This window comes from Platichthys flesus, chromosome 15, assembly GCF_949316205.1.
Source record: "Platichthys flesus chromosome 15, fPlaFle2.1, whole genome shotgun sequence".
Lineage (NCBI taxonomy): Eukaryota > Metazoa > Chordata > Actinopteri > Pleuronectiformes > Pleuronectidae > Platichthys > Platichthys flesus.
The window spans coordinates 5,772,089-5,784,755 of record NC_084959.1 but is presented as its reverse complement, the minus strand read 5'-3'; the positions used below and the strand labels follow the sequence as shown (position 1 = coordinate 5,784,755).

Genomic DNA, 12,667 nt, shown 5'->3' with positions numbered 1-12,667 from the left:
CCGGTCGCTTCCCCTGTGTATGCTTCACCAACAAATGGAAATGACATTTTATTTCTTTAAAAAAAAAGAAATTTATTGTTGTCATAATAGTATCTAATGTATAATCCTTTACAGAAAACAAGCGTTGCTTTTCACATTTTGCTACATGTTCAACAATTTCTGTCCAGTTTCCTTTTTCACTATTTACATTTGAAACGTTTTCAAAGGGGCTCATTTAAATCAACTGTTCATTGATTATGGGACACGGGTCAGGGGTCATGAAGCGAATACATGTGTTGAGAAACAAACTGCTCTCGTAAGCATGTTAATGGTGGTACCAGTATGTATACATGTAAATGGAAAAGTTTGAAGATTAAATTTACACACACAAAAAAAGCCATCCCATTGTTGATACTTTTAGAAGAAACTGATTTAAAAAAGTTATAACAGCGTCCACTTACTTTACACCTTCATCACTACTTGCACATGTCCCTCTAACCTGCAGCCTCTTCAGTGCACTTGTGCACCCTTGTCAAATCACTTTAACTGGTGTAAATGCTTCAAAATATCTTTGCAGTAGCATTAAAGGTACATTATGATAAAACCGGAGGGGGGATTATGCTGAATCAGCCTCAGAAAGGGTTTGAGATACGGATGTGTTTTGTTAAAAAGTGTTACACAGTCAGTTTGCATCTAGATTGTCCACATTCCTGCCCTAAAAGGCCCATTTCAAGGGACAACAGTGTTATCTGAGTATGTAGGAGAGCGGGTCCTCGACAGCTCAGCGGAAATGTGTTACTACGAAATTCAGACCAGTTCTTCAGAGGGTGTGTTCACATGCACATCAGTCAGTGCCATTGGTGTACTGAGAAAGCTTATTCTCCAAGTCACAGATTCTCTTCTCCTGAGACAAGACTGTGGCCTTCAGATTCTGAATCTCCTCCAACAACCTGTCGAGCAACTGAGGCTGGACAGGAGGAGACAGAAGAGAAGGAGGGGGGGAGGGAAACAGAAGAGGAAAGAAAGAAAACAGACAGCGACAGGGAGGGGGAAATCAAAGGATAAAGGAAAGGAGAGAGGAAAAATAGGTCAAGGACAGTGAGCGACTAGACAAAACTAAACCAAAACAAAGAAGGGAGCTCTGGAAAAATAAAGTGGAGGGTGGGTACAAATAGAAAAGAGATGATCAGAAAAGGGTCCAACAGAGAAACACATGAGGTCAGGAGTAACAGTGCATTCAGGTTATAGAACACAAAGATAAAAAAACTCAAAAATCGGTGTAATGTTACAACAGGTGAGCCACAGAACTTACTGGCAGGCTGTTGGTGTCCAAAGTGGACAGGCTACGTCGGGTGGTGGGTCTGGAGTCCAGCATGTTCTTCTTCGCCACTTTGAGCTCTCGGCTCTTTGGTGGCACGTAGCCCTGCTTCATGGACATCAGGATCGGGTCCTCGTCGCGGCCGTCCATCCACTCCTCGGGCTCCATGGCGGGCTCGGGCCCGGCTGTGTCTGGGTACAGGTCGTCCTGGAAGAGGTCCGACTGTGCCAAGGTCAGAAAAGGAGAGGATGAGACAGTGATTGCTTTTGCAGGGTTAATCAATTGTCTTTGTTTTTATCTCTTCTTTTTGTGCTTTAAAAATGTCATCAGATTGTAAAATGGGAATTGGAATCATTTAAAAAGCTAATATAGCAAAATAAAAATACCTCACTATTGAAATTACAGAAAAGTGTAGGGTTAGGGCAGACATGGGCAAAGTACGGCCTGCGGGTCGTATACAGAGTATACTGTATATTTGTTCACAAAAATACTCCATCCATCTGGTCCTGGCCCGGCCCCTCTGTCAAATTTTAGAACCCATTGTGGCCCGCGAGTCAAAACGTTTGCCCACCCCTGGGTTAGGGTTAGGTACTATATATATTACATGGGTAAAAGTACAGGAGATTTGGCAATACAATAAAAGTAACTAATAGATACATTTTGTTGCAGTGTCAGTGTAAAAAAATATGTCTTGTCATGAGCCGGACGTTAAGTTTATAGCTGATAAAGTTGGAGCTGATGTGAATTTCTATTTCTTGTAGATTACTTTAAACAATATCTAAAAATGTAGAAAATTGACACAACAGCACAAAACATAGCAGCACTAAGGAGATGTGGTGAAATAGAAGTATTGTCCACACGATAAAAGATTACAAATACAACGTAATTATTGTGCAGTATGCCAGATTTCTATTGTGTAATATGTCCATGAAATATAGATAATATGTGCAATATGTGTAGAGCACTAATCTTTACTGTTATTCTTAGTTTATGTCATTATACTGTGGTGTTGAGCAGAACTGTGGGGCGGTGTGGCCTAGGTGGTAGAGTGGTGGTTCTTCAACAAGAAAGTTGCTGGTTCAAATCCAACTCTTCCACATCTGCATGCCGAAGTGTCCTTGGCAAGATACTGAACCCCTAAATGGCCCCTCATAAATGTTGAGTGTAATAATTGTAAGTCGCTTTAGACAAAAGCATCAGCCAAAATGAGATGTAACTGTGGAAAAAAATGTTATGAACTGAAAAGTACAATATTGTCCTCTGACCTTTCGTGAGATTTAAGCAGAAAGTATCATAAATTTTAAAAATATGAAAGGAAAAGTAAAGTAAAAGTACCTCAAAATTACAGAAGTTGAGTTAATGTGCTGTGCTCGGTTGTGAGGTTTGATCAGTGAGTCAATGGGACTTACTTTTCTGGGCACTGTCATTGTGATGGGTTCACACTTCTTGTCCAGCAGCTTGAATAACCTGAGAGAGTTTATACATAATGTCTGTTTTAAAGTGAGTAAATATAACAGAACTTCATAAAGCCGATATATACATTTGTGGGATCATTGCAGGTAATAATAAAAGATGATCAGGCTTTGATGACACTGCAATAACTAATATATGTCCTCATGAATGCCATTAACCTTTAGTCTGGAGGGTGACACACTGACATATCCACTGAGCAAACTAGAAAGACACAAACCTCTGCCAACAGTTGCCTTAAATTGAATTAAGTTGCAGCAAATCGCACCGACTCAAACTAATCAGTCCCTTCAATTTCTAATTTAGAAAAAGTGCTATGTGAAAACAGACCATTTAAATATGCCTTCTTTTTTTTAAACAATATCCTTAAATTATTTCCTGAGAAATCTTACAAAATATAAATTGTTAGAGGCCCTAACTCACAATGTGCTAAAAATAAAATTCCTGAATGTTTGTTCGAAACCACTGCAAAATATATTGGATTCTTTCCTGACCCATGTTTCATCCTTCTCACAAATTGTGCTCAATAGTTTTTTGCGTAACCAGAAACAAATCAGTGGAGAAGGTTAAAACCGTAAACTCCTGGACAGAGGTAATAAGATACATAAAACATGAGAAAGACCTCTAATGACTGTTGATATTAATATCAAGCGTGCTGCATGTACCATCTCATAATATTATGGATTCGTCGTCAGGCCCCAAAACTGGATTTGAGCTTGAAAACCTTCCTCGAGTGACATATTTCCTCTCCTACTCTCTTTACCTCCCATCCAACGAGCTGTGGTCTGAGTGTCATTGCACAGTTTGGCTCTTACCTGGCGATCTCACATTTGCTGACGTCCACTCCTCTCTTTGGCATGAAGCCCATCCCCCTCTGCGGCTCCTTGGTGCTGAAGGTGTTGAGGTAGTGGACGTAGGGCGGCTCCTCTGTGATCTCAAAGTAACGGACACTGCTGTCCCCCTACGCACACACACACACACACACACACACACACACAAACACACAGCATGAATAAAAACAGGTCAAATAAAAGTAATTAACATGTGTCTATACATATTATTACACTTAAATTCTGTGTACCTTCCCACAGAGGTAGACCATGTTTGCATCAGCATCATAATATGGTAACAACACTCCATTGCTAGTGTCCAACTCCAACAGGGCAATCGGCTCCTCGAAGTTCGTCTGTGGAGAATTAAACAACAATGAAGAGAAGCCATATTTTGTTTTGTACATGTATATATATGTATATATGTGCACATATAGTACTTGTTTCCCTTTTTGATAATGCATGAGCAGTATATATATAATAACGGTTTTCTACCGGGTCCCAGAGCCCGAGCTCTCTCTGGCTCATCCTGGTGAATCCGGTGGTGAAGATGTTCCCGTCTCTGGTGAAGATGGCTCTCATTGGCCGGATGCCGTCGTGCGGAGCCAGACGTTCCTGTAGATCAGCCGAGGACAGACTTTACTACAAAAACTCAACTTAGGGCTAAAGATAAACAAAATTAAACCTCTTTATCCTCTTGTTGAATTGTACATTACTCTGCTATTTGTCTTCTGACCTGTTAATATAACAGCAGTTTTTCTTAATTTGATCAAAATGTTGCTTTGTAAATATGAATGAATTGTCCTGTTGTGTTTGTATTTCATGTTTATTCTCTACTCACTCACCGCCACCACCTCCCTCTTGCGGGGGTCGCAGACCCGCAGCCGTCGGTCCTTACAGGTGGTGCAGAACAAGCTGCCGTTTCGGTTCCAGCTGATGCTGTAGATGAGGTCAGGGTGGTCATCCATGGAGACGAGAGGCTCGCCCGTCCCCACGTTCCAGACGATTACCAGGTTATCACTGCCTGGTGGGGGCGATGGGAGCAGAGTAAAAAGATGGACGTCTGGACGGAGGCTGAATGGTGTCCTGAGACATCAGAGGACGTGTTTGTGTGTTTATCCTACCCGCAGTGAGGAGGATGTTGCGTGCGGTCGGGTGCCAGGTGACGATGCCCACACGCTTGGAGTGTCCCTCCAGGATCACGACTGGGTCGGAGAGGGGGCGGGTCAGAGAATGATCTGGGATCTGCCAAACCTGGAGAGGAGGGAGGAGAAGAGCCAGTGTTGTAATGTTGATAACAAATCATTTATACCATGTGATTACAAATGACTGGTTCATTCAACTGGGCTGTGGATCGTGTCTGTGATGTAATGGTTGAAATAGTTACTGCATTACCTCGATGTATGACATCATTTCCTGACTACATAGAGATGTGAAGCCGACATCAGTCCTTTATCTAAAGAAATGTTTTATTTCTTTAAATCTATATAAACTTTCAGTCCTGTTTATGTTCCTATAAGATGCAGAGATATCTTAATAAATGTGTTTTATAGATATTTTGTTGATGTTGACCTTTGACCTCTGACCAATCAGCTCTTACAACCATCATCATAGATCTAACATGTCACAGTACTTCATGTAAAACCTTTATTGTGAAAAGCAAATCATGGCATTTTGTTACACAAACTACACACACACACACCCACACACATCCACACTCTCTAATGAGGCTTATCAGATGACAGAATGATCCGTTGACATCACAGTTATGGCCTCACTGTAACTGCACAGTGGTTACACAGCCAGGGCCGGACAGCTGCAACTGTCTGTCTGTGTGCTGCACATAAACTACACACACACACACACACACACACACACAGTTAGTGAGAACATCCCAGCAGCTGCTGCCATAGGAGAGGCAGCGATTCGATCATTCCTGTGATGTTGTTGTGAACAAGTGTGAACTGAACTGATGCACAGATCCATGTTGAGACCAGAGACACGTTGTCTTAACTCCAACTAAAATAATTTTGTATGATTTACACAAGATGACGTACTTGACATGTTGCACAGTTGAGCATAAAGCACAAAGCAGATATAAGTCAATTACTGATCATATTATCTAATTATTCTATCTGTCAATGAGCTTGATTTTTTTTCACAGGGTAATGCACAAGTCTTGATTTAAAACTCAAGTATATTTATTGAGCTGATATTTATAAGTGTGTTCCATCTGGAGCGGATACAACTGCTGCATTTGTTCAGATTTATTCAAATCGATATTTTCGATCATTCGTTCCACAACTGTTGTTGTTCTAGTCAACACATAAATTGTTTTTACTGTACAGTTTATTATATTATACTGTGTATTTATGTCTTTTAAGCAGATGTACGTAGTTGAGAGTAAAATATGTAACATTGGTTTTCACAGCCTCTCTTATAGGACTGTGTTTAATGAGAAATAAATCAGTTACGTTATCTAACCACTTCCTTTCTTCTTTTATGTTTCTATCGAAGGATCCAGACCATTGGGTGTATGACTGTTGGCTTCATCACACAAACAGGGACGGGTCTGAGCAGCAGGGTTAGCAGCTGTGTTACTTCAGCAGCTGTGACAGAGACGGCTGCGGACAGACCCCAGCCTGTGACCAACCTGTGGAGGACAAAGTGTGACGAGCAGACTGATGAAGAGGAGGAGACGAGGCAGAGCAGGTGGGCGGACAGACAGGCAGGTAGACGCAGTGATGTCTCCACTGATCCAGGTCCCTTATCGTTCATTACACTCAGGCTGGCGACAAACTATGAATGTTACCTGAGTCACCGAACAACAAACTCCTCCACATGCATTAGCGGCCTCCCCCCACACACACACACACACTTTTGTGCACAACACACACACACTTACCATTGCAGTACAATCCTCCGAGCCGCTGGCCAGGATGTTGTCGTCATGCGGGCACCAGTCGATATCGAGGACGGGCCCGGCGTGGCCGACCACCAGCGGGTAGTCCTTGCCCACACGACCCGACTGCAACACACCAGCAGCACAGACACACAGGAGAGAGTGAGTGAAGCAACTCACCACGAACATTCACACATTCCTCATGACAGGACACAGAGGTAGTGATGATCAGGTGATTAAACGTCAGGAGGTGTAGGTTAAACATCAGATACTACACATGTAGCATCTCAGTTATTTCAATGAGAAACAGGAACATTCGTTCAGAGTGGATGTTTGAAAACTGGTTCATCCAGTAGCTGCTCCCCAGCTTTTCATGGTCTCACACGTCCCCCTGAGATTAGTTGTGTAACTTTTTGCAAACTTCTACAAAGGGGACCATTGGTGAGGAACAAACTTTCAAACAACGATGAACGAGGAGGCCTTAAAAAAAAGCCACCACAGCACAACAAGTAGGAAACTCCTTCGGCTGAAAATAATAAAGTTATGCGATAGAAAAACTGATCATGTTGGGAGTAATCAGTAAAAACGATACTATGCATATAGGGTTTGATATCTATCTAATATTTCAATGTGAACATGCATATCAGCTTTTGAGATAACCCTGCACATACACACATACACACACACACACACACACCAGCAGAAACACACCCTGAGGGAGTGTGTATTTATATCCGAGCGACGAGGCGTTGAAAGGGGAGTTTTTCTTGTGGCCTGTTGGGGACCCGGAGGGGGGGAGATGCAGGTCGGTGTGTATTATTAGCATGAGACTTTTCACTATGACTCCAGTAGATAATCACGTCCACCTCCCAGCGTCTCTGAAAAAACGGTGAATCACTCTGCGTCTTTAGTGCCACAGCCACACGCGGATGAATCCCGGCTGCGTCGGTCGTCTTGTTTCACCCGGGTTATAAACTGTTTGTCTCATAAAGTGGGACAAAGTGCTCATCACACTCTGTACAGTCCGATTATAACACCAGAGATATACTCATGTGGTTTAAAACGTAAAGTTTACACGTTATTTACATTATTCAAACACCGTAACTATATATCTTAGTTTTTTCGAGTTTTTTTAATAACTGTATTTTCCGTGTTATTCAATAAGCTTCTTCACTTCAATGACTCTAGCCCTTGGACCTGCATCATTGATTGAACGGAGAAAAACAGATTCAGGTTGCCTTTCCCAATGCCTCCCCCTCAAAACACAGACTGCAGTTTAGTTTTGTCTTTGTGGCGTCCATCATGGCCTTTATTTTAAGGCGATGTTGTCATCATCATGATGCACGAGTAACTTTAACACCACGCCGAACCATCGAAGCTTTAAATGTCTGATCTGTCTCAACCTGTCGCTCTATATTCAGGGCGTCCTTCTTAAATACAGATAAATATAGATTCTAGGTTTTTATCCTGTTGAACTCACATTCAATTCCCTATTTAAGCATTTAAAATCTACTAAATGTGATGTACAGACCTGGTTATCAGTTTTAATTTGAAAAGGTTGCATTTGATAACAATTCTGCATCCACATTAAAACACAGGCTGAGGTTGCGTTCTGTCTTTGTGGCCGTGTCCATCGTCGTGTTTATTTTAAGACGCTGTCGTCCTCGTGGTGGTGAACTTCAACACCACGCTGAACCATCGCAGCTTTAAACGTCCGATCTGTCTCAACCTGTTGCTTTTCCTGTCGCTGTATATTCTGTTTCAGTGATCAGGGCGTCTGTCCCATAGGACCCAGACAAAACAAGATGTCCTCCGCTATTAGAAGGGAAACATACCAGAACATTGCATTTTGGGTTATTTCTTAAATGAACTCGATTTTATTACCATCCCACAATCTTTCTGGTGGAATTACACTTACAGCTGCTCGTGCTTCTTTCCTTCACTCTACCGTTCACATTCTGCTGTTTATACTTCACAGCTTTGTTTCTGTTACAGCGACTCATCGCTAAGTTGTACAAACTGATCAGCTTCTGATGATGAGAATGTTTAGTTAAGAAATCTGAAAGCATCTCAGGCCAGAGCTGTTTGGAGAAATGCATCATATCAGGTGGATTGTATATATTTCCATTTGAACAGATCAATACACAGAGATCAGAGAAACAGAAGTGATGTCAGGATTCATCCAAACAGCTCCTGGGCACTGAAATACAGAAGAATACAGATTGTCCATTTAAATAAAAAAAGAAGTAAACTATCTTTACTTCTCTTTTTTCTCTTCCTCTTTTCCCGTAAAGTTCCCCTCCACTTCTTTCCACTTATTTTGAATAAAAACAAATGTGAATAGTTTTAGGGTTTTGATAGCAAATTAAAGTCCTGGAAGAGTTTCCCCTTCGACCTCACTGACCTTCGAGAGGGGCAGGACCAGGAACGCTCCGCCGCCGCTGGATTCAACGATGACCGCCAGGAACTTTGGGTTGACGGCGCAGAAGGAGCTGTCCCACGTCACCCTGGACACGCGGATGTCGTCATAGCCCTGCTCGGCCTTCACCGTCTGGCCGAAGACGTGACGGAACTTGCTCTGCCGCACGATGCTGCGACTCATGGCTGAGGTGAGGAGAGGAGGGAGGATGAAGCAGAGGTGAAGGAAATCAGAAAATATTGAAAGAGTAAGGTGAGGAGTGAAAGAGGATGGAATGAGTGAAAAAAAGACTATTAGAGAAAAAACTAAACTTTCATCATTACACATTTCAGCATCATCTCAAAAAAAGTGAGTGAGTGACTCATTTTACTTTTGAAAATACTGAAGAAGTCTTTAAACAACAGAGTTGGAATAAGACAAACATGTTTATAAATGTCATTTAACCTGCTTTCAGATTTTATTGTGAAAGCACACAGGGTTTTTCGTTCACTTGTGGTGTATTTATTCATTCCCCATACCCTGTTAAACTGCACAGATCTCCCTCCACAGCAGTGGAAAGTACGTTCACAACAATTACAGATGCTTACTGGGCTTTTCCATATAATTTCATTAGTTAATTCCAGAGGTAAACATCGTTAAAAACTTTTCACTCGACTACATTTCAAGAATGTTTTGCTGACACTTTTATAATTCATGAAAAAATACCTACATATAGATTTTTAGTTCTGTCATAAATTAAACTACCAAACAGCATGTAAATCAGAGGTTTAATATAATTATACCATAGTGAGAATAATTTAGTATCTGCTCTTTATATATTATTTATCATCCGGTCACTGAAGTAGGTTACTTGATTACTGGACCATGAATTGATAATATTATTATATTTTCTCATTTTTTTTATTTCTCTTCAGGATTCTAGCAGTTGTTGTTGTTTTTTTGGCCCAATTAGCTCCACGACAACAAGACAATACAAAGTCTTCAATCTATTTACTGTCGATGATTTCTTAAAGTGGGTGTGTCACCTCCTTCAGTGGACCAATCAGGGTCCACTTGGTTGTTTGTTTGTTCCCACTCAATCTAATCTAATCAGACCGCCCCCCAGTCCTATTAAATGGGATTTTAAAGCAACTCTTCATAAATAGATTGTGAATGTTGTTGTTTCCACTTGTTAGTCATCGAGTGATGAACATATTGACTCCGCTGTGTGTTTTTAGACTTGGTCGTTGACTGACCACTTGTTGTCCTGCAGATCTCAGGCCACGGGCCAGAGAATCTGTAATCCTCCCAATCACAGGAGTTATTCTATACCAGTACACGACCATCAGAGTGGTTATTAATAGGTGATTGTCCCCCTGCGCGCTATGTGGCGGCCAAACATCAAAGACAAACACTGAGACACAGAGAGCTGATAAAACGTTGTACTTCATATATGGTACAATACCAACCAGGGTGAAGCTAGAAATACACACTAATGTGATAGAATTCCTATGAGAGTGTAGTGTAAAACTGATCAAACATATATTCCCTGACTGCACTGGCTTCCACGAGGACACAATTAAATCCCTTAAAGGTAAAAGTAGGCCTGCATCCGTCGCTGAAGTCGCCTGATAAGAGCAGCTCAGTTCTTCCTCGTGTTTCGCGGATGATTATAAACTCCAACTGTTCTTCTTCTGTGTCAGTGAGGAAGGAAGATGCAGAGACCACAGCTTCAACTGGGATATTTCACATTTATCCCCCAACTCAGATGTGAAGCCTCTCAGGTCCATGACTCCAGCACAGTGATGAGAAGCTGCTTTCCTGGAAGCTCGCCACTATCAAGAGATTTACATTCCAGCGACCATTTCAAACAGGCCAGCTGTGGGGCGTTTCAGGCCGAACACAATATCGGACACACCTCTATAAATACTACCGACCGACAAAGCCTATAAATATTTGTATTGATTCTGTGTCCATGAGTTGTTGATATAGCAACAATAGGATTTTACTTCTGTGTTGGTTTTTTCCACCTGGAGCAACATATAGGGACGATCTCCTTGGCCCAATTTAAAACTAAATAATCTATTCTGTCTATTTATCATCTGATTTGAACTTGAGAATGCTTGAAAGTGGGGCTTTAAAAACATTAAGGAAGAAGAAAATAAAGTTGATTAGAAGGAAATAAAAGCTTCAACTCTCTCCAAGATGGTTTTTACACATTTTGAATGAGCTGAAAGAAGTAGGCTCCCAGATTGAACTAAAAATACAAATAATAAAGTTCATCTGTGTATCACCTTTCAGTTACTGTAGGTTATAAGGTGCTTTACAGGTTAAAAATGAAAATAAATGAAGCCAAACAACAGTAGACAATATAAAAGCAAATTAGTTCACAGGTACAGAAATAGAAAGTGCTAGAGATAAGATAAAACACTACAAAAGGATTAGAATAGACAGTAAGACACCAAAAGAAATTTGAGATTGGTCTCATGCACCAATGTTCATATTTGGAGCCTTTGCAGAATAAAGGGATTTGTAGTGAATGTGGCGAACCCCCCACCCCCCCCTTTAAATCTCAGCCACTCGCCTCCTGTGTGGCGCATGGCACAGCAGCTCTGGAGCGTCGGGACAGAGCGAAAGAATGACACTGCCACTTTCCTAATATAGACATGACAGACTGCACTGTCCCACCCGGAGCTGGCCGCTCCTCCCACCCGCCCTCCGGCCTGCCCGCTCCTAAATAGCCCCAGAACGAAGCCATGGCACTATGCGTAATGAACGGCTCGTAAATTAAAAAGCCATTGCGCACAAACGCAGATAAAGAGAACAGTGGTTGTAACAGCCGTTACTTCAAGTGTCCCCCAGCTGCCATGTAAGACCTGCTCTGGTGACAGGGGGGAGAGGGGGGGGACGTGCACACTCGCTCTCTACCGTCTTTCAGTGTCTCCAGGACGCGCTCGCTCCTCTCCGGTGGCGCAGTAAAGACGCTGACGCACGGCTGCCCTCACTGCAGCAGCCACACTGACACACAGAGAGTGCTCACCTCGGGCTTCTCAAGGGGACACCCCTCTTCCCTGGACGACTCTGAACCGGGTGGTGCTGCTGCGGTGATCCGACTCCTCCACCTCCTCTTCCTCCGACTCCTGATGCTGTTTTTTATTCCCTTTAGGATGGTAATTCCCCGGTGATCCGGCTTCCAGGAGATGTTGCGCACTGGACAACTGCGTGACGCTCCTCGGAAGGGAAGGAGAGAGAGGGGAGCGAGTTGGAGTACCGGGGCAGAGCAGGGGGGGGGGGGGGGGGGGGGAGGCTTGAGGGTTGGTGTCCGTCTATTTTGGAACCGGGTCTGTGAGTGCAGGGAAACGTGACGCGCGTCTGTTCCAGGGGGTCAACGCGTCCCTGAAGGGGCTCAGAGTCACTCCAGAGATTTTTTGACTCTGATAGAAGAGCTGAGGTTTTATTACATAGAAATAAACACACAGGTCAACTGATGTCTGACGCTCCCCATTCATCATCTTCATTGTTCAGACACAAGGTAATGAAGGGTTAAAAAAAGGATTAACTTGAACAAAAAGTTGCCTAGTAAAGCGTCTGCGGGTGAAAAAGCAACTTGCTGGTTTACATCACAGCAACAAATTCTTATTTGCACCACAGGTAGAACTCTTAACAGGTATTTGTCCAAACTCAATAATTGTCACATACTAAAATTACTTTTTTTTTTTAGGATCAAAACACTGAAGACATTAACAACCAGTGTCAATAAATCACAACTG

At 42.4% G+C, this 12,667-nt stretch overlaps 1 protein-coding gene across 2 annotated transcripts; it reads right to left on the bottom strand.

Moving 5' to 3' along the window:
- Positions 1-72: 72 nt before the first annotated feature.
- On the bottom strand, positions 73-12,150 carry coro6 (coronin 6). 2 transcript variants are annotated; one of them, XM_062405761.1, is made up of 11 exons: positions 11,938-12,148; positions 8,904-9,103; positions 6,503-6,625; positions 4,722-4,851; positions 4,443-4,621; positions 4,093-4,212; positions 3,849-3,953; positions 3,583-3,728; positions 2,707-2,764; positions 1,292-1,519; positions 73-946 (listed from the first exon to the last, which is right to left on the bottom strand). In XM_062405761.1, exons 2-11 carry the CDS (start codon positions 9,099-9,101, stop codon positions 824-826), a joined length of 1,410 nt encoding a protein of 469 aa, XP_062261745.1. In that variant the 5' UTR covers positions 9,102-9,103; positions 11,938-12,148; the 3' UTR covers positions 73-823. The 2 variants fall into 2 exon arrangements, with proteins under 2 accessions (XP_062261745.1, XP_062261747.1); XM_062405763.1 differs by lacking the exon at positions 73-946 and adding an exon at positions 970-1,120 and having other exon boundaries at positions 11,938-12,150.
- Between the last annotated feature and the right edge of the window lie 517 nt (positions 12,151-12,667).